Source organism: Ochotona curzoniae, unplaced genomic scaffold, assembly GCF_017591425.1.
Source record: "Ochotona curzoniae isolate NIBS_2020 unplaced genomic scaffold, NIBS_Ocur_1.0 contig_1, whole genome shotgun sequence".
Lineage (NCBI taxonomy): Eukaryota > Metazoa > Chordata > Mammalia > Lagomorpha > Ochotonidae > Ochotona > Ochotona curzoniae.
In genome coordinates this window covers 1,539,866-1,561,793 of record NW_024464918.1, presented here as the reverse complement: position 1 = coordinate 1,561,793, position 21,928 = coordinate 1,539,866, and the positions used below count along the sequence as shown (strand labels likewise).

The 21,928-nt window shown below is 47.5% G+C and overlaps 3 protein-coding genes across 3 annotated transcripts; all 3 read left to right on the top strand.

The window, feature by feature from the left end:
• The first annotated feature begins 2,317 nt into the window (after nucleotides 1-2,317).
• LOC121152229 (protocadherin alpha-1-like) lies at nucleotides 2,318-4,798 on the top strand. Its single transcript, XM_040974191.1, has one exon. The coding sequence runs from the start codon at nucleotides 2,318-2,320 to the stop codon at nucleotides 4,796-4,798; it is 2,481 nt and encodes an 826-aa protein (XP_040830125.1).
• A 5,361-nt stretch (nucleotides 4,799-10,159) lies between these two features.
• Nucleotides 10,160-17,806, top strand: LOC121152223 (protocadherin alpha-2-like). The gene is made up of 2 exons (XM_040974180.1): nucleotides 10,160-12,613; nucleotides 17,735-17,806. The coding sequence occupies exons 1-2, from the start codon at nucleotides 10,160-10,162 to the stop codon at nucleotides 17,804-17,806; spliced, it is 2,526 nt and encodes an 841-aa protein (XP_040830114.1).
• A 259-nt stretch (nucleotides 17,807-18,065) lies between these two features.
• LOC121152217 (protocadherin alpha-3-like) lies at nucleotides 18,066-20,758 on the top strand. The gene is given in 4 exon segments (XM_040974167.1): nucleotides 18,066-18,074; nucleotides 18,143-18,266; nucleotides 18,269-20,616; nucleotides 20,699-20,758. Coding segments are annotated over 4 exon segments (2,541 nt in total).
• Nucleotides 20,759-21,928: the final 1,170 nt, after the last annotated feature.

Genomic DNA, 21,928 nt, shown 5'->3' with positions numbered 1-21,928 from the left:
GTATTGATCTACTATTACTTTTTTTTTTTTTTAAATTGGAAAGTCAGATATACAGAGAGGAGGAGAAACAGGAAGATCTTCTGTTTGTTGATTCATTCCCCAAACGGCTGCAATGGCTGGAGCTGAGCTGATCCGAAGCAGGAGTCTGGAGCCTCCTCCAGGTCTCCCAGGCAGGTTCTGGGTCCCAAGGCCTTGAACTATCCTCCACTGCCTTCCGAGGCCACAAGCAGGGAGCTGGATGTGAAGCGGGGCCACTGGGGTTAGAACTAGCGCTCATTTGGGATCCCAGCATGTGCAAGGCAAGGACTTTAGCTGCTAGGATACCATGCTGGGCCCATGCCCTACTTTTTTGTAAGACAGTAGAAAGTGCTACATGAGCTACCACTAAAATGTTTGACTTCAAAAAGTTTCATCTAGATTTAACTGATCAGATGAATAAGGAAATGGATTTTCTGATTATGAAGTTATAATGGATTAAATAACCCTTATCCATATTGATATTTTTAAAATACTCTTAGTACTTAAAGTATAAACATGAGGTCATTCTTTTTTTAAAAAAAATTACAAGTTACAATTTATTCTGACAATACTTTCTATAAAAATTTATGTAATTTTGTGGTTCTGATTATGAATTGAAGTTGGAAATGAAGTTCTAAATAAATTTATTTTTAAATCATTTTTTCAAAAACACTCTTCCCATCAGATTTGTACTTTTTAAACTTTGGACTAGTTTGATATTCTTTTTTTTTTTTTAAAGATTTATTTTTATTATTTTTCCATTGGAAAGGCGGATATACAGAGAGGAGAGACAGAGAGGAAGATCTTCCGTCCGATGATTCACTCCCCAAGTGAGCGCAACAGGCCGATGCTATGCCGATCCGAAGCCAGGAGCCTCTTCTGGGTCTCCCACGCGGGTGCAGGGTCCCAAAGCTTTGGGCCGTCCTTGACTGCCATCCCAGGCCACAGGCAGGGAGCTGGAAGGGAAGCGGGGCTGCCGGGATTAGAACCGGCGCCCATATGGGATCTCGGGCGTGTAAGGCCCTTAACCTTAACCACTTGCGCCACCGCGCTGGGCCCTAGTTTGATATTCTTAATATGTATTTTTGATAGTGGTTTCATATAGACATTTTATTTTATTGCAATATGTCAGTTTTTTGGTGTTAAGAAAAACATATGGTTGAAAATTTGATATGGGAATAGAGAACTCAGAGATACTAATTCAATTTAAAATAATGACTTGTGAAAACCAGTCATATATTCAACACTTGTGTAACAACAAAGCAAAATGTCCCAAATATATTGATTTTAACATTTAAGCTATCAGAAAATGATGAAACGGTTCAAACAACATTCAATAATTCAAAAATGTAGTCCAGAAAATTTTCTAAAAATGTCATATATAAGAAGCTGGTGATTATCTGATTATATAAATACACTTTAAATAGCCCTAATATTTTAAAAAAGTGGATATTAGGGAAGGAATTCAGCTTAATGCATAAGACATCTGAATGGCACATTGGAGTGCCTGTGTTCAGGTTTCAGCTTGTATCCTTATTTTAATGTCCTGATGCGATGCATGCATGGAGGCAGAGGATGATGGCTCAAATACTTGGGTCCCAGGTGGGAGAACAGGACCGAGCTCCTGGCTCTTTGCTTTGCCCAGCTCAGTTCACTCCTGGCTGTGGACATTTGGAGAGTGAACCAGCAAGCAGGAAATCTGTCATTCTTTTGAACAAATAAAAAAAATTTTAAAAAATCCACACATGCCCATATTGGTCTATAGAATACCAAGTTTAGTGGTAAAAGTACATGTTTTAAAACTTTGGTATTCCAGTTTACTTATTTAACAAGAAAATGTGATATACGTAGTTTAAATGAAATGAAGTAATGAGAGGTTATGTATATAAGTGGACCCTGAATTTTTTTTTCCCCATTCAGTTGTAGTATCTGTGTCTCAACAGCTAAAGAAAAATATTGACGTACACACATACTCTAAAAGGAAGGCTGGAATGCCCTGGGTCTTTAAAGAATCTAGATCTGAAAATGATTGCTTTGCTTAATGATACAGATTGTGTATTGGAAGGTCAGTGCATTTATCTGCTCTACACAGTAGCCACATGATGTCGCTGTACACCACAAAGTCTTGTCAATGGAAATGCATAGCGCTAAGAACGCAAGGAGGAAGCTCCATTTTGTCAAGCCATGGAGAAGACGGAACCGGTAAGGAGATAAATGATCGGAAATACCAAGTAAAACAGAAAGAGGGGGGAATAGTTTTGAAGTAGAGTAATTGTGGTTCAAACGGTGTGCTTTTGAGATGCTGCTTCCCTGGCGGGGAGGCCCCGGAGCCCAGCGCCTGCTGCTCTGGCTTCTGCTGCTCTTTGCAGCCTGGCGGGCAGGGAGCGGCCAGCTGCGCTACTCGGTCCCCGAGGAGGCCAAACACGGCACGTTCGTGGGCCGCATCGCGCAGGACCTGGGGCTGCAGCTGGCCGAGCTGGTGCCGCGCCTGTTCCGGGTGGCGTCCAGGGGCGGCGCGGACCTGCTGGAGGTGAATCTGCAGAATGGCATCTTGTTCGTGAATTCTCGGATGGACCGTGAGGAGCTGTGCGGGCGCAGCGCGGAGTGCAGCGTGCACCTGGAGGTGCTGGTGGAGCGTCCTCTGCAGGTGTTCCACGTGGAGGTGGAGGTGAGGGACATCAATGACAATGCGCCCGTGTTCCCTGAGAAGGAACAAAGAATGCAGATTTATGAATCGAGGCTGCCCGATTCGCGGTTTCCGATAGAGGCAGCATCTGATGCGGATATTGGTACCAACGCCCTTCTAAGGTACACCCTGAGCTCCAGTGATTATTTCTCCCTGGACGTACAGGCGAACGATGAACTGGGTCAGTCTCTGTCCCTTGAACTGAAGAAATCTTTGGACAGAGAGGAAACCCCAGAACTTCATTTGTTATTGACAGCTACCGACGGGGGCAAACCAGAGATGACAGGGACAGTCCAGCTGCTGATCACCGTGCTGGACGTGAATGACAACGCCCCCCGGTTTGAGCAGGCGGTGTACAAGGTCCGCTTGCTTGAGACTGCCGCACCTGGGACACTGGTGGCCACAGTGAACGCCTCCGACGCCGATGAGGGCATCAATGGCGAAGTTGTCTTTTCATTTAGCAGTAAGGTTTCTCCCAACACCCAGAAGACGTTCCAAATAGATCCCAGTTCAGGAGAAATTAGAGTAATTGGTGAACTGGATTACGAAGAAACAAAATCCTATGAAATTCAGGTAAAGGCCGTCGATAAAGGCAGTCCTCCCATGTCCAATCACTGCAAAGTGCTGGTGAAAGTTCTGGACGTAAACGACAACTCTCCTGAGCTGTCTGTCACCTCGCCATCTTTGCCCATCCCTGAGGACGCCCCACTGGGCACCGTCATCGCCCTCATCAGCGTGTCCGACCGCGACTCCGGCCCAAACGGACAGGTCACCTGCTCCCTCGAGCCCCACGTGCCCTTCAAGCTGGTGTCCACCTACAAGAACCACTACTCGCTGGTGCTGGACAGCGGCCTGGACCGCGAGAGCGTGTCTGGCTACGACGTGGTGGTGAGAGCGCGCGACGCGGGCTCGCCCCCGCGCTGGGCCAGCGCCAGCGTGCGGGTGGAGGTGGCCGACGTGAACGACAACGCGCCACAGTTCGCGCAGGCCGAGTACACGGTGTTCGTGAAGGAGAACAACGCGCCGGGCTGCCACATCTTCACGGTGACGGCGCACGACGCGGACGCGCAGGAGAACGCGCGCGTGTCGTACTCGCTGGTGGAGCGTCGCGTGGGCGGGCGCGCGCTGTCGAGCTACGTGTCTGTGCACGGCGAGAGCGGCCGCGTGTACGCGCTGCAGCCGCTGGACCACGAGGAGCTGGAGGTGCTGCGCGTGGAGGTGAGCGCGCGCGACGCGGGCGCGCCGCCGCTGGGCAGCAACGTGACGCTGCAGGTGTTCGTGCTGGACGAGAACGACAACGCGCCCTGGCTGCTGGCGCGCGGCTCGGGCGGGCCTGCGGGGGCGGCGGTGGCTGCGAGCGAGCTGGTGCCGCGGTCGGCGGGCGCGGGCCACGTGGTGACCAAGGTGCGCGCGGTGGACTTGGACGCGGGCTACAACGCGTGGCTGTGGTTCGAGCTGCAGGCGGCGCCTGCGGGCGGCGCGCGCTGCCCGTTCCGCGTGGGCCTGTACACGGGCGAGATCAGCACGACGCGCGCCCTGGACGAGCTGGACGCTCCGCGGCAGCGGCTGGTGGTGCTGGTGCGGGACCACGGCGAGCCGGCGCTCACGGCCACGGCCACGGTGCTGGTGTCGCTGGTGGACGGTGGTCAGGCGTCGCCGTCGTGGTCGCGGGCATCGGTGGCGGCTGGCGCCTCGGCCTCGGCCTCGGCGGGCGCGCTGGGTGGTGCGTCGTCGCTGGTGGACGTGAACGTGTACCTGGTGGTGGCGATCTGCGCGGTGTCGAGCCTGCTGGTGCTGACGCTGTTGGTGTGGGCGGCGGCGCGGTGGTCGTCGGGTGCGGCGTCGGAGGGCGCGTGCGTGTCGGGTCCGGCGGCGGCTGCGGCGGCGGCGCTGGTGTGCTCGAGCGCGGTGGGGAGCTGGTCGTGCTCGCAGCGGAGGCGGCAGCGGGTGTGCTCTGGGGAGGGCCCGCCCAAGGCCGACCTCATGGCCTTCAGTCCTGGCTTGTCTCCCAGCATCAACACAGCTGAAGCAAGTGAACATCCACAAGGAAATATGGATCTTTCCGGTAATGTAAGTCCTTTAATTCTGCTTTGAGTTCAATTTCATTTATATATATATTTGAGTAATCTGATTTCTAAATATGGATAAGAAATTTTACAGATTCCAGGTGTTCTCTAACAATGAATCAAACCTTTGTGTTTATCGTAGCTAAGCAATCAATTGCACTTTCATCCTCAGTGGAAGTAGTAAGAAAACAGAAACTTTCGTGTTCCTCTATTTAAGTGTTTGAATACTTCTTAAAATATCTTATTTTCTTGTGTGTTAGTCATAAATAACTCAAGATCTCAATGTTGTCAAACACTGGAGAATTCAGGTTTAATTTTTACTTGAATATTGCTGGTTGGACGTCAAGATCTGGGTCTATCGATGTAGGCAAGGTAACCATCTTCCTCTCCTCTACATTGTTAGGATTCAAGAAATCAATACACAGGATAGTTTTAAGTATGTAGGACTGAAAATGTATTTATTTTAATGATATTTTAAAAGTTTTGCATTAAAGCATAGAAGCACTTCATTTTCATGATGAATTACATATGTTGACCCTAAGTTTACCTTGATCTGGAAGGATTAGTACTACAGGAATTGTTATATAGAAGATCCACTTAGGAGCATGGCTTTGTGGCTCAGTGGTTTAACAGATGCCTGCCACACTGGAATCTGATACAAGTTGGAGTCCAGCTGCTTCCCTTCCCATCAGCGTCCTGTTAGTGTGCCAGGATTAGAGCAGAAGGTGGGGCCCTGCGCGGTGGTGCAGTGGTTAAGGTCCTCGCCTTGCATGGCCGGGATCCCTTATGGGCACCAGTTCTAATCCCGGCAGCCCTGCTTCCCATCCAGCTCCCTGTCTGTGGCCCAGGAAAGCAGTCGAGGACATAGGCCGTTGCACTCACTTGGGGAGTGAATCATCGGATGTAAGATCTTCCTCTCTGTATATCCGCCTTTCCAATAAAAATAAAATAAATCTTAAAAACAAAAAAAGAGCAGAAGGTGACTGGATCTTGGGCTTCTGTCACCCACATGGGAGACCTGGATGGAGTGTGTAGCTTCTGGCTTCTGTTTTGTCCAGACTCGGCAGTTGTGGCCATTTGTAGAGTGAGCCAGTGGGTGTAAGATATTCTCTGTCTGTTTCTCTCTCTCTGATTTTCAAATGAACTTAAAAAAAAAAAAGCCAAGAGGACCCACTTAGGGTTGAGCACCTTTCATTTACTCACCCTTTAGTTTTGTTCCATTGAACTCTTCCAAGGATTTTGTAGGGGAATGCTTTATGGGAGAAGACACTGAGGCTCGGAGAACAAAGGTCAGTATTATGAATAAACTATTTTTCCCATAATTTTCTAAGGATATCTAAAAATTTATGGATTCATTTCCTTTTGTAAAAGATTTAAGGTAGCTTATAATGGGAATTTTTTTTTACAAAAGTATGTTTTAAAAAAAATTCCTTAATTTTTATTGGAAAGGCAGATTAGATTCATGAAAAGAAGGTGATACAGAGAGAAAGATCTTTCGTTCACTGGTTCACTCCCCAAATGGCCAGAATAGTGGGAGCTGTACCAATCCAAAGCCAGGCGCCAGGAACTTCTGGGAACCCATCGCAAGTATAGAGTCTCGAGGCTTTGGGCCGTCGTCTACTGCTTTCCCAGGCCACAAGCAGGGAGCTGGATTAGAAGGGGAGCAGTTGGATTGGAAATGAACCAGCGTCCATGTGGAAAACCAATGGATGCAACATGAGGATTTTAGCCACCAGGTCCCAAAGCAGGGTGTAAGCGCTGTGCCAAATGTCCATCTTTTTCTTACTTTTATGAAGACGAACTAAGTATTTTACTTTACTACTCTCCTTTTTCAAATTCAAAGTCACAGTTGTGGGTTCCATTTGTTTCATAACTTTGAGTTTTTATGCTCAATATGCAAGAACCTAAGATTTGACTGGTATATGGAAAAGTCAAAATATTTCCAATAAATACCACAGAAATGTTTATTTGGTTGAAAAGCAAATAAAAGCAGAACTCCCCGTTACGAGGCAGGAGGGGAGTTAGGCAGGAAAACAATCACATTGGACAGAAGTAGCTGTTACTTTCTTTGGGGGGGGATAAGACTATCATTTTTTCCATATTGTTTCCTTCATGTTTAAAGGGGGTATTAAGGGAGAAGGCCCACCCAATTTCCCACCCTCCCCAGGTCCCGGATGTAGGGTATGCTCTGAGGTTCTTGCTCAAGTGGTTTTGATATTTCAATAGTTATGAATCGCTGCCAATCTTGCCACTCCAAGCAGTATGAGGTCCTTGAAGAATCCACTCATTGACATAGAGTAGCTGTTACTTTCTTACTTTTCCATCTGTTCTTTCTGTGGCTCCCTTGCTCTTGTTTGACAATTTAACTTTACTATTGCTCTGAGGTGACCATTGAAATGTGCCATGATGTTGTCCATTCTAAACAGCAAATGTAGCTGCCAGTACAAGTGTGCTGTCACTGTCTTTTCCTGTGACAGCAGTTGCGGAAATGTGGGCTGATATTGAAATGCCTTGAAGTCAATGTGTTCTGGGAATTTTAATCAATGTGTGGACAAAAGCTGGCATAGGAAGTCTCTAGTAACTGCAAAGGACTTTAGAGGAGAAAGAAATAAAGCTGTGCTTGTTTTTAGAGGGGTTGTTGAACGAGTGCACAGCAATATGCTTGGAGTTGGAGTTCTATCACCATTAAGATAATGGAGTTCTATCACCATTAAAATAATGCAATTAGAATATGTTTTGAGAACATAAGAACTTGAGTACAACAGGTCACACAACTGATAGAATTTCATCGACATTTTTAAATCTAGGCATCTAACCAATTAGCAGATTCGAAAAATGTAGGTACTTTGGAAAAGTCTCTTACATCCTAACTTTTTCTTATTTAAAAAGGTTAGTAGATAAAAAGCCAAATGTTATAGGTACTCTATTTTCTCTTGTTTAGCATCCATTTCCCCCTTTTTTGTACTGCTTTTGTGAAATAGCAGGCTGAGGGTTTTGTAAGAAGGACTGCTCAGAGCAGCCTATTGGGAACATTTTTGCATGATTTTTCCCCCTAAATGCTATTTCATTAGTAATGAAATTTGACAGTTTGAAAGTTTTACTGCCCCAGTTTGCTAGTAATCAAGTGATTGTTGATCATTTCTGAAAAGCAAATTTTATATCATGTTATTCCTGTAGAAAAATGACTGCTCAGACATACAGTGTTTATAGAATTTAGAGTTTGATAGATGCAGAGTACAATTCAGCAATGGGTTCTACATAGTTTCCTTGGGTTATAAAACAAATTGTGTCAAACTTTTTTGGCTTGACTTGAAACCAGAGAAATGCAACATTTTTTACAGTGCAGAAATCCAAAATCAAGGTGGACCATATTCCCTCCAGAGACTCTAGAGGAAAATTTGCCTCTTGCAGCTTCCTGTAATCCTGGCCATTTATCGACTTTACCTAACTCCTCATTTGTCTTCGCATTTTCTGCTTTCTTGAGTCACTGTGTGCTTTCCTTTTTCCTGTCTGAGACAGTTATTCTTGGATTTATGATCTGCCCTAAATTTAGGATGTTCAAGACCTTTACCTGATTTATATCTGCAAAGTTTTTATTTGAAATCTAAAATGCTTGTTGAGGATATCTTTTAGGGGTACTTGTCCATTCTGTATAGATATTGGGAGATGTCAAGCCAGAGGAGGGTCTTCCCAGTTTCCTTTCCCCACTTGGGGGAATGCACTTACATATCTGGTGTTGCTCTGTCTGTCTGACTGACTCTCTCTTTCTCTCAGGAGGGAGAGGTTTTATGTCACTAGAGACTCTGAGTAACAGATCAAAATGTGTCTTATATACCCCCCAGATAAATCATTCTGAAAATCCAGAACAGTTACCTTGTTGGATTGCAAAACTTGCTTCAAGCATCCCATGTTTCTCAGAGCTAATATCTGCATTCAAAATATAATTCTTTAGTGTTCCAACCATGCTCATTATATGCTAATTATGTTAGCATAGATAGCATAAAAATTGCTGCATTTTCAATTTCATTACAACTCCACAGTGCAGTAATAATCTGTAGCTGTCTGCAACCAGTTTAAGCTCCATAACTAAAGTCCATGTCATGGCCTTTGGAAGAACCAACTTCTTCTGTTTAAATTTGCTAATTTAGGTGGAGCTAATTTAATCCCTGGCTTTAGGAAAGGACAAGTGACTCATCTGGCAAATGTGAGAATCATCACAGCTATTGGTTGCAACAATGATTTATCACCCAAATTGGGCCATATGGAGCAATACTTAGGATTTTGTTTTGTTTTCTGTTTAAAACCACTGAACTGGTAATGTGTATGCTGAAAGTTACTTTGGTTATTATGCCACAACATGGGAAAGATCTACCTAGGGAGAAGGCCAGGAGAGGAAAATAAATCATAAATAGGAGATATTTTCTTTATGGTGGCACTGAGACACAGCTCTGAAAACTAGTGTGTAATTATGTTTCCAAGTATAAGTCAATAAATGATGTTGTTTTCCTGATCTGATTACTTGGAGTTCACTGTTAGAGTTTCATTAATATTATTAAAATACACTTCATAAATGGTGTGAATAAATACCTTAAGGTTTTGGGCTAAAAACCAGAACTTATTGGGACCCAATGTCTAGGAAAAGTCAGCGTTTCTTTAGTGAAGATTTTACTTCTGCTTTATGGATGTGAACATTTTTAAGAAAAGATTTACTTATTTGAAAGCAGAGTGGGGGAGAGGCACCTTCCTTTTGTTGGTTCAACTCCCGGATGGCTACAGCAGCTGGGTCATAACCAGGCCGAAGCCAGGAGCCAAGAACTTCATCCTGGATTTCCACACAGTGAGAAGGGACGAAGGACTTGGACCCTTGTCCGCTGATTTCCCATGTGCATGAGCAGGGAACTCGATCGGAAGCAGAACAGCTGGGATCGGAACTGTCACTCTGATACAGGATGCCTCTGTTGGAGTCAGTGACTTGGCTTGTACTGAGATGAAGAATACACAGCAATATGAACATACTTAACATTACTATGCTGTGCAATAAACTAGGGTTCTTATGGTAAATTTGATGTTACTTTAAAAAACTACAATAGAAAAGGAGGAAATGGTTATTCATTTAAGAGCTTAAAATAAGTTAATTTCCAAGATGAAAGCTGTGTGTAGAGCAAACAATTGTCTAATTTTAAATCTGCAGAACAGACAGTAAAAACTACATTTAGCCACAGGATGTCGCTGTCCACCACAAAGTGTTCTCTGCGAAGGCAAACGCCCACAACCCTTTGTTAGTCCGGATACAGAACAGTAAGGGAAGCAGCTGGACTAGGGCAGGAACCTGGGTATTTAAATTCGCTCAAAGCGTAGTATTTTTATCTGACCAACACTAAGGATTAGAATGATGTCTTCTTGGAGAAGGGGCCTTGAAACCCCACGCCTGCTGCTCTGGCTTCTGCTGCTCTTTGCAGCCTGGCGGGCAGGGAGCGGCCAGCTGCGCTACTCGGTCCCCGAGGAGGCCAAACACGGCACGTTCGTGGGCCGCATCGCGCAGGACCTGGGGCTGCAGCTGGCCGAGCTGGTGCCGCGCCTGTTCCGGGTGGCGTCCAGGGGCGGCGCGGACCTGCTGGAGGTGAATCTGCAGAATGGCATCTTGTTCGTGAATTCTCGGATGGACCGTGAGGAGCTGTGCGGGCGCAGCGCGGAGTGCAGCGTGCACCTGGAGGTGCTGGTGGAGCGTCCTCTGCAGGTGTTCCACGTGGAGGTGGAGGTGAGGGACATCAATGACAATGCGCCCGTGTTTCCTATGACGGTAAAGACTATCCAGTTTCATGAATCCAGACTGCTTGATTCCAGGTTTCCTCTGGAGGGTGCATCTGATGCAGACATCGGAGTCAATGCCCTCCTCTCCTACAGGCTCAGCCCCAGTGAGATTTTCTCTCTAGATGTACAGACGAATGACGACCTAAGCCAGTCTCTATTTCTTGTGCTGGGGAAACCTCTGGACAGAGAGGAAGCTGCTGAGATTAATTTGTTGCTAGTGGCTACGGATGGGGGCAAGCCTGAGCTGACGGGCACTGTTCAGATACACATTACAGTATTAGATGTAAATGATAACGAACCCATTTTTGCCCAATCAGTTTACAAAGTGCAGTTGTTGGAGAACCTTGCAGAAGGCACGTTAGTCGTTAAGGTAAATGCTTCGGATGCAGACGAAGGACCTAACAATGAGATTTTGTATTCACTCAGTAGTGATGTGCCCTCCACTGTACAGGCTATGTTCAAAATAGATCCCCAAACAGGGGAAATCAGAACTAAGGGAAAGTTAGATTATGAGGAAATAAAATCCTACGACATTCAGATTATTGCATCTGACAAAGGAACCCCTCCAATGTCAGGCCACTGTAAAGTATCAGTGAAAGTGGTGGATATCAATGATAACATGCCAGAGATTTACATAACATCATTGTCACTCCCCATCAAAGAGGACGCCCCACTGGGCACAGTCATCGCCCTCATCAGCGTGTCCGACCGCGACTCCGGCCCAAACGGACAGGTCACCTGCTCCCTCGAGCCCCACGTGCCCTTCAAGCTGGTGTCCACCTACAAGAACCACTACTCGCTGGTGCTGGACAGCGGCCTGGACCGCGAGAGCGTGTCTGGCTACGACGTGGTGGTGAGAGCGCGCGACGCGGGCTCGCCCCCGCGCTGGGCCAGCGCCAGCGTGCGGGTGGAGGTGGCCGACGTGAACGACAACGCGCCACAGTTCGCGCAGGCCGAGTACACGGTGTTCGTGAAGGAGAACAACGCGCCGGGCTGCCACATCTTCACGGTGACGGCGCACGACGCGGACGCGCAGGAGAACGCGCGCGTGTCGTACTCGCTGGTGGAGCGTCGCGTGGGCGGGCGCGCGCTGTCGAGCTACGTGTCTGTGCACGGCGAGAGCGGCCGCGTGTACGCGCTGCAGCCGCTGGACCACGAGGAGCTGGAGGTGCTGCGCGTGGAGGTGAGCGCGCGCGACGCGGGCGCGCCGCCGCTGGGCAGCAACGTGACGCTGCAGGTGTTCGTGCTGGACGAGAACGACAACGCGCCCTGGCTGCTGGCGCGCGGCTCGGGCGGGCCTGCGGGGGCGGCGGTGGCTGCGAGCGAGCTGGTGCCGCGGTCGGCGGGCGCGGGCCACGTGGTGACCAAGGTGCGCGCGGTGGACTTGGACGCGGGCTACAACGCGTGGCTGTGGTTCGAGCTGCAGGCGGCGCCTGCGGGCGGCGCGCGCTGCCCGTTCCGCGTGGGCCTGTACACGGGCGAGATCAGCACGACGCGCGCCCTGGACGAGCTGGACGCTCCGCGGCAGCGGCTGGTGGTGCTGGTGCGGGACCACGGCGAGCCGGCGCTCACGGCCACGGCCACGGTGCTGGTGTCGCTGGTGGACGGCGGTCAGGCGTCGCCGTCGTGGTCGCGGGCATCGGTGGCGGCTGGCGCCTCGGCCTCGGCCTCGGCGGGCGCGCTGGGTGGTGCGTCGTCGCTGGTGGACGTGAACGTGTACCTGGTGGTGGCGATCTGCGCGGTGTCGAGCCTGCTGGTGCTGACGCTGTTGGTGTGGGCGGCGGCGCGGTGGTCGTCGGGTGCGGCGTCGGAGGGCGCGTGCGTGTCGGGTCCGGCGGCGGCTGCGGCGGCGGCGCTGGTGTGCTCGAGCGCGGTGGGGAGCTGGTCGTGCTCGCAGCGGAGGCGGCAGCGGGTGTGCTCTGGGGAGGGCCCGCCCAAGGCCGACCTCATGGCCTTCAGCCCCAGCCTTTCCCAGGGTCCGGAGTGTGCAGAAGAATCACAACAGCCCTTAGAATCCGAATATTTAGGCCAGGTAAGCTTTAAACGTTTCTTGCCTGATTTGCAAATCGTCTGTTTTTCTGGTTTGATACCTATTAATTGCTTTGATCCATAATTCTGTAATTTATATCATACCTCTAATGAAGGATTGAGTATGAATTACAGATCAATTTCTTGCATTTTGAACTCGTGATGTGCTTTAATTCTATAGATGATATATGAAATATCTTTTTACTTATTCACTCCAGAGAGGAAGGTAAGACGCACACACACAAACACACAGACACACGTATGTTTTATCTGCTAGTTCACTTTCAAAGTGATTGCAATGAGTTATCTGGTCTGGCCAAACTGAAACCAGGAGCTAGGAACTTAATGTGAGTCTCTTACATGGATGCAGCATCTGAACATTGTCTGTCCTTCACTGCTCCTCCCAGGCCGCCATTAGGAAATTAGTTCAGAAGTGGAGCAGCTGAGCCAGTTACCAGGGCTCCTATGGGATGCTGGTACTGCAGGTGTTGCTCCTACCTGTTATACCACAACCCCAAATACATTAAAAAAAAAAAAACCCTACACATTTATTTGCTTATTTTTATTGGAAAATCATATATACAGAGAGAAGGAGCAAGAGGAAGCTCCTCTCCTCTCTCCATTATTCACTCCCAAAGTGGCCTCATCAGCTAGAGCTGAGTTGTCTGAATCCAGGAGCCCAGAGCCTCTTCTGGGTCTCGTATGTGGGTGCAATGTCCCAAGGCTTTGGGCTGTCTTCCACTGCTTTCCCAGGCCAGAAGCAGGGAGCTGGATTGGAAACATGAGTGCTGGGGCAGGAATTGGCACTCATATGGGATCCCGGGGCTGTGTGCAAGGTGAGGACTTTAGTTGCCAGGTTACTGTGCCAGGCACCTGAATACATTTTGTAATATGAAAGTATACACTTCTCTTCATTTATGCAACAGCTATTAAGTTTTTTTCTTCCCTTGTGTTTGAAATATTCATTAGAATCGTTTATTGGCAGGACCTCTGAAAATCTTCTGTTATAGGTGGTTATAACATAGGCAACACTTAGAAATAGCTGATATTCTGGAGAATATCTTTTATCAGTAATGTAATCTGTTATTTGGGATAATTATTTGTCCCAAATCTTCCCATTTTCAGGCAAAATAGAGAGTTTATTCAGAAAATATTCCTCCCTTGATTTTGCAAAGTTAAAAATCTCATTGTTGGGCCCAGTGAAATAGGCCAGTGGCTAAATCCTCACCTTGTATTGACTGGGTTTAAATAAGGGTGAAAGTTCGTGTCCCAGCTGCTCCACTCCCCATCCAGCTTCCTGCTTGTGGCATGGAGAAGCAGACAGGGAAGGCCCAAAGACTTGGGACCCTTAACCCTTGTGGAAGCCTGGAGGAGTCTCCTGGCTTCTGACTTCACACTCAAGCTCAACTCTGGCTGTTGCAGCCGCTTGGAGAGTGAACCAGCTGACAAAACACCTTTCTGTTTGTCTCCCTTTCTCTGTAAATCTGTGTTTCCAATAAAAATAAATCTTTTTAAAAATCTGTTTAAAATCCCCCTGTGATTGGTCAGATGGTGGTACTTTTTGCCTAAGTGGAGATTACATTAGCTTGATCTTTGTGCTGGTCATTGATTGGTTCTTGTTCCAGTATCAGATTCATTTAGTGAAGGCTTGCACAATTCCCATTGGGCAAAAATTGACCACTCTTTTAGGTTCTTCAGCGCATGTTGGGGACTACATTTTCTGTTGCTGCAAATGCATCCAGCTTCATTTCACAGTATTTGGAGACAGAGAGATAGATCTTCATCCGCTGGTTCACTACCCAAATAGCCACAACAGCTGGAGCTGAATTGATCTGAAGCCAAGAGCTGGGAGCTTCTTCCAGGTCTTCCATGCAGGTGCAGGATCCCAAGGCTTTGGGCAGTCCTCCACTGCTTTCCCAGGTCACAAGCAGGGAGCTGGATGGGAAGTGGAACAGCCAGGACATGGTTACATGCAACCCACTACTTTACACTTGAAGTAGAGTTTTCCCAAAATATTTCTGGTCTTGGATGAAGCGTATTTTTATCTGTAAAATTTTCACATATTTTGGGTAATTAAGATAATGAACTGTACCATTGAATTCCTTAGTTATCTGCTGTATTTTTCAAATGTATGTGTATCTGGATGCATCACAGAAGTAACATCTCCTGGGTGATCTTAACCTCACACGTTAGTTAGGTCAGAAGATTTATTTCCATTGAGGATATGTTTTCCAAGGAGGTGAGGAGGTTGGTGGAGACATCTTGACTTCCATAAAAACCACAGTGTGTGTGATCCTATGAGAATCTTGCCTCAAAACGTGGGGTATGCATTTCGTTGGAATCAGGAAAGTTCCTCTAAGTTTTCATAGAGTACAACAAATGGCTTGAAGAAAGAAGCAGCAGCTTTGTGTTTTGGGAATTGTCTGGCCCCAAGTATCACAGTGACTCATCCTTCCCTGAGATTTGAGTGCAGGCTATGTGCATGCTCAGATGGAACGTGTCCTATTGTATATCTGTTACCATGGTCCTACCATAGATACACAGTCAGCCTTCACAATGATACTCAGATATGCCTTGATCTCTAGGAGACACAGTGTAATGCTTCATGAGTTTTATGGGTTTCTTCATATTTACAAGTTTTAATTGATCAAGCTAAAATTGATCCATTGAATTAGATTAAGTTTTAGTTGATTAAGGGAACATCTGGGTGATCGTTTCACTGACAGTGTCACCAATGGACACATTGGCTCAATTTTCTGCACTTGTTCCATGCCATGAAAAGCAGTGCGGAGTTTACTGTTATTAATTCCCATGTGGTATTACCATTTTGTAATTTGTTCTAACTTAAATGTAGTGAAATATGTAGTATTTCCATAAGTAGTCAATGAAATATTAAAATAAAGCCCCTGATGGTTAAAATTTTTAATTTTTTACCTGCCTTTCAAGCTAGCTGCTATATTTCAAAATTCATGAAATTGCTGACTTGATCTATTGATATATCACATTATTTCCTGGATCTATGCCTTCCAGAAATAATTTTTAAAAATGTATATTTCTTCATAAGCTAGCATATTATCATCACCTAATTATTATGTAGATTGATTCTAAGTGATATCCTTAATGTAATTTACCTCTGCTTGTTTCACTTGAAAAAGTTACTTTTTAGGTAAATTACAATCCCAGTTCCTATTCTTTAAGTACATAGTGGAAAAAAAACTGTATGAAAACTTTACTCCTAATGCTTAAATATGCTTTATTTCATTTAAAAATAGTCTGGCTGTAAGGAAATCAGCATTCCTTTATCTCCATAAATTGGATTTTTCAATAATTTCTCTCAACCCCTCCATCAATCCACAGAACTCCTTAGACTATTTCATTGCCTAGTCTTGAATATGATGAGGAGGATGTAATATTCCAGTTACTTTTCTCTCTTCTCTGACTGATTAACCACCAGTTTTTTTTCCAAAAACATTAATTCTCTCAAGTAACAACTTTTAAGGAATCAAAATCCAGACATTTGTTCTATTCAAGACCATTAAAAACAATGATTTCATTCAGTGAATTATTTAAGATCTCCATGTAATCTTTTTTTTTTTTTAAAGATTTATTTTTATTATTTTTTCATTGGAAAGGCGGATATACAGAGAGGAGAGACAGAGAGGAAGATCTTCCGTCCGATGATTCACTCCCCAAGTGAGCGCAACGGGCCGATACTATGCCGATCCGAAGCCAGGAGCCTCTTCCGGGTCTCCCACGCGGGTGCAGGTTCCCAAAGCTTTGGGCCGTCCTCGACTGCTTTCCCAGGCCACAGGCAGGGAGCTGGAAGGGAAGCGGGGCTGCCGGGATTAGAACCGGCGCCCATATGGGATCCCGGGCGTGCAAGGCGAGGACCTTTAACCACTTGCGCCACCGCGCCGGGCCCGATCTCCATGTAATCTTTAAATAGGTAAATGGTGGGAGCATTTTAAAAATATAGTTTTAGACATTTAAATAATTAATATATTCTTTTAAAAATTTTGTTTATTTTTATTGTGAAGTCAGATATACAGAGAGGAGGAGAGACAGAGAGGAAACTCTTCTGTGTGATGATCCACTCCCCAAGTGACCTCAACGGCCGGTGCTGCACCAATCCAAACCAGGAGCCAAGAACTTCTTCCAGGTCTCCCATGCAAGGTGCAGGGTCCCAAGGCTTTGGGCTGTCCTTAACTGCTTTCCCAGGCCACAGGTAGGAAGCTGGGTGGGAAGTGGAGCCGCCGGATTCGAACCGGCACCCATGTGGGATCCTGCCTCTTTCAAGGAGAGAACGATAGCCACTAGGCCACTGTGCCGGGCCCTAATGTATTCTTAATTGGTGCAACTTAAATGTAGCAAGTATCCAAACCATACAGTGGTGTCCTACATCAGGAAATAAATTCACAAATGTATTTCACCACAGAAGATTTGCTTCTGGCATCTTTAAAAATAATTATTTACTTGTGAGGCAGGTAAGGAAAGAAAGTGAGTGCTCATATGTACTAGTTTTTTTTCTTCAAATGCTTGAGGGACTGAAACCAGGAGCAGGGAATGTAATCCAGGTGTCTAAGGCAGGTGGCAGGGGTTCAGTTACTTTAAACTATCATCTTTCAAAGTTTGCATCCCCAGGAACCTGGGATCAGCTGTTGAACCCAGGCACTGACATGGGAAGTGAGCAAGTTAATCCCTAGGCTAAAGGCTCAGCCATGACAACTTTATATAAATAATAGTTAAGACAGTTAGCAAGGATATGATCCTTGAATAGAAGATGCAATTGTTATTTATGTCATTTTATAAATGAACATATTTTATAAATTGACAATTGTCAAAATATGAAAGGGCATATTTGGATATGTATATGCATATTTTGCAAATATTTCTGTGTCTTCATGTTTTGATGACAGTGAATTTTGGAGGATCTGATTGCTATAATAAATGTAGCCTGGAAGTCAAATAGTTCAAGTTAGCGCTTCTTGACTCAGTTGGAGATACCACTTAGCATTATTTTAAACTTATATAACCTCCATGTGTTTTTAAAAAGTGAATCATGTCAACAACTGTATCAGAAGATTTTTGTGATAATTTAACGAAAAGTTAAGTTTTGATAAAACAGAGCCTTTCACATGGGGACTATTTTCACTACTACAAACTTAATCACAAGAAATATGAATATGATGTGTCATGAATTGGAATAATTGAAAATGTTGAATTAGAGGAGAGGTAGTAAGGATACATTTTAGCAGATAATAATGACTGGAAAGTGCTTGAAGGGAATTACAACTGCAAATAGAATCAGGGTGAAGCTTAAGCATGTTAAGGAAACTAAGTAACTACTTACACATTCAGCCACATGATGTCGCTGTCGACCACAAGGTCTTCATACACATTTAAAAAAAAAGCGTGTTACGTATACGGATGCTGCTTTGTCTCATCATCTCATAAACATGGAAACGGTGAGGAGTTTAAGAAGCAAAGCATAAAGAAGCGAACTTACCTTCTCCACTTTGGATCGAGGTAACAGCGATTGATATTTGGAAAAGCTTTGCAATGCTGCTTCCCTGGCGAGGAGGCCCCGGAGCCCAGCGCCTGCTGCTCTGGCTTCTGCTGCTCTTTGCAGCCTGGCAGGCAGGGAGCGGCCAGCTGCGCTACTCGGTCCCCGAGGAGGCCAAACACGGCACGTTCGTGGGCCGCATCGCGCAGGACCTGGGGCTGCAGCTGGCCGAGCTGGTGCCGCGCCTGTTCCGGGTGGCGTCCAGGGGCGGCGCGGACCTGCTGGAGGTGAATCTGCAGAATGGCATCTTGTTCGTGAATTCTCGGATGGACCGTGAGGAGCTGTGCGGGCGCAGCGCGGAGTGCAGCGTGCACCTGGAGGTGCTGGTGGAGCGTCCTCTGCAGGTGTTCCACGTGGAGGTGGAGGTGAGGGACATCAATGACAATGCGCCCGTGTTCCCTGTGGCGGTAAAAAATCTTTTTATTTCGGAATCCCGGCGGCCTGGCTCTCGGTTTTCACTAGAGGGCGCATCAGATGCTGACATCGGATCAAATGCGGTGTTGACTTACACTCTGGACTCCAGTGAGTATTTTACCTTGGACGTGAAAAGCAATAGTGAGGAAATTAAATCCCTGGGGCTCGTGTTAAAAAAGCTCTTAGATCGGGAGGACACTCCAGAGCATCACGTGCGAATAACTGCGACCGATGGAGGCAAACCAGAGCTCAGTGGTTCCATTCAGCTGAAGATCACTGTGCTGGACGTGAACGACAACGCCCCAGCCTTTGAGAGGTCCGTCTACAAAGTCTACTTACCCGAGAACGCCCCGAATGGCACCCTCGTGGTGGCCGTGAACGCCTCTGATGCAGATGAAGGAGTCAATAAAGACATTATGTATTCATTCAATATGGACACACCAGAAGATATATGGTCGAAATTCCACATAAACATGGAAAGTGGACACATTAGTGTAAAGGGTCATGTAGACTTCGAGGAAGGTAAGTCGTATGAAATCCAGGTAGAAGCGACAGATAAAGGAACCCCTCCAATGGAGGGTCACTGCACGGTTCTGGTAGAGATTGTGGACTTGAATGACAACACACCGGAGTTGGTCGTCAAGTCATTGTCATTGCCCGTTTTAGAAGACGCTCCAATTGGGTCGGTCATCGCCCTCATCAGCGTGTCCGACCGCGACTCTGGCCCAAACGGACAGGTCACCTGCTCCCTCGAGCCCCACGTGCCCTTCAAGCTGGTGTCCACCTACAAGAACCACTACTCGCTGGTGCTGGACAGCGGCCTGGACCGCGAGAGCGTGTCTGGCTACGACGTGGTGGTGAGAGCGCGCGACGCGGGCTCGCCCCCGCGCTGGGCCAGCGCCAGCGTGCGGGTGGAGGTGGCCGACGTGAACGACAACGCGCCACAGTTCGCGCAGGCCGAGTACACGGTGTTCGTGAAGGAGAACAACGCGCCGGGCTGCCACATCTTCACGGTGACGGCGCACGACGCGGACGCGCAGGAGAACGCGCGCGTGTCGTACTCGCTGGTGGAGCGTCGCGTGGGCGGGCGCGCGCTGTCGAGCTACGTGTCTGTGCACGGCGAGAGCGGCCGCGTGTACGCGCTGCAGCCGCTGGACCACGAGGAGCTGGAGGTGCTGCGCGTGGAGGTGAGCGCGCGCGACGCGGGCGCGCCGCCGCTGGGCAGCAACGTGACGCTGCAGGTGTTCGTGCTGGACGAGAACGACAACGCGCCCTGGCTGCTGGCGCGCGGCTCGGGCGGGCCTGCGGGGGCGGCGGTGGCTGCGAGCGAGCTGGTGCCGCGGTCGGCGGGCGCGGGCCACGTGGTGACCAAGGTGCGCGCGGTGGACTTGGACGCGGGCTACAACGCGTGGCTGTGGTTCGAGCTGCAGGCGGCGCCTGCGGGCGGCGCGCGCTGCCCGTTCCGCGTGGGCCTGTACACGGGCGAGATCAGCACGACGCGCGCCCTGGACGAGCTGGACGCTCCGCGGCAGCGGCTGGTGGTGCTGGTGCGGGACCACGGGGAGCCGGCGCTCACGGCCACGGCCACGGTGCTGGTGTCGCTGGTGGACGGCGGTCAGGCGTCGCCGTCGTGGTCGCGGGCATCGGTGGCGGCTGGCGCCTCGGCCCCGGCCTCGGCGGGCGCGCTGGGTGGTGCGTCGTCGCTGGTGGACGTGAACGTGTACCTGGTGGTGGCGATCTGCGCGGTGTCGAGCCTGCTGGTGCTGACGCTGTTGGTGTGGGCGGCGGCGCGGTGGTCGTCGGGTGCGGCGTCGGAGGGCGCGTGCGTGTCGGGTCCGGCGGCGGCTGCGGCGGCGGCGCTGGTGTGCTCGAGCGCGGTGGGGAGCTGGTCGTGCTCGCAGCGGAGGCGGCAGCGGGTGTGCTCTGGGGAGGGCCCGCCCAAGGCCGACCTCATGGCCTTCAGCCCCAGCCTTCCTCATGGTCCGGTTAGCGAAGATGTAGTGAATGTGGCTGTGGACTCTTCCAGTCAAGTGAGTATACACATATATGTTTCATTTTTATATATACACTTTGTAAAATTTACTGTTTATTTCCTTACCTTTTTACCTTTAGAAACGTGTTAGATTTGATTTTGCAATACTGCATCCTCACGAGTTGAGTTTCGGTCGTTAAGTGTGTTGAAATATTAGATTTGTTGTGATTATAAGTAGAACTGAATCGGAAATACATAGTGAGACCAATCATTATCATTTAGTTTTGATTTTATTGGTAATTGCCGTAGCAATATTGGGTTTTAGCTTTAAGTTCTCATTCTAAAATTTTGGAAAATTGCTCAACAGTGTCACTTAAGAGATTTGAGTAATTCCTGGGAAGGAATTATCTCACAATATACAATATGTGTTGTCACTTTTTATTGGTTATGTCTTGCACGTTTTAGAATCAGTGGTCCGTTGTGGGAATTGAGCCAAATGTGAACTATTTCCCCTCCCTGTTATGCCTCTATATCTTTCAGTTTCATGCAATGTTTAATCTGTTTTCATATATGGAACTTTTTCATTCTCTTACTCATTTGCTTGGAGTCTCTGTGCCTCATGTTTCTCATTTGTTAAAACATTTTATTATCTTTATTGGAAAGTTAGATACCCAGGAATTGAGAAAGTTCCTCTGTTCGATGATTCACCACCTACCCCCCCCCCCAAGGGGCCGGAATGGCTGGAGCAGAGCATATATGAATCCAGGCGCCTCTTCCGAGTCTCCCACATGTGTGCAGGGTCCCTAGATTTTGGGTTGTCTTTGACTGCCTTCCTAAGCCACAATCAGGGAGCTGCATGGGAAGCAGGGCTTCAGGGACAGGAACTGGCACCCATATGGGGTTCTGGTGCGTGCAAGGCGAGAACTTTAGTTGTTTGGCTATAATGCTGAGCCCTGTCCCTCCTCTTTATCTGAATATGATTGCATCTGACTTTGTGCGATTTCACTCTTGTTGCGTTCTGTTTCTCTGTAGTTAGTTGTGACAATTAGATCTTGATATTAAATTGAAAAGTTTGCGTCGCTGTACTAAAGCAAAATATTTCTGAATGATATTTTAAACTTAGGAACTTTTTTTTCAATCTGAACAGTTTGTTGAAATGATACCAATTATTAATACTAAAAACTCTACTAGCCAGGTTTCTTATTTTTTAACCTCTTTTGCATACATTATTAAGAATTCTAGCGTCAAATTTGATAAGTCTATATTATTACTCTGGATTTCTCTTGAGTGTTACCCTGCTGCTCGTGTGTCATGGTGTAAATAGAAATTTCTGTTATCTGACTCTGAATAGTCTAGAAATCATACTGATT

Bases quoted from the DNA above. Each gene is read 5' to 3' on its own strand.
- LOC121152229 (XM_040974191.1), top strand. From the start codon at position 2,318: ATGCTGCTTCCCTGGCGGGGAGGCCCCGGAGCCCAGCGCCTGCTGCTC.
- LOC121152223 (XM_040974180.1), top strand. From the start codon at position 10,160: ATGATGTCTTCTTGGAGAAGGGGCCTTGAAACCCCACGCCTGCTGCTC. The intron at 12,614-17,734 runs GTAAGCTTTAAA...TTGATAAAACAG, and splicing joins AATCCGAATATTTAGGCCAG to AGCCTTTCACATGGGGACTA.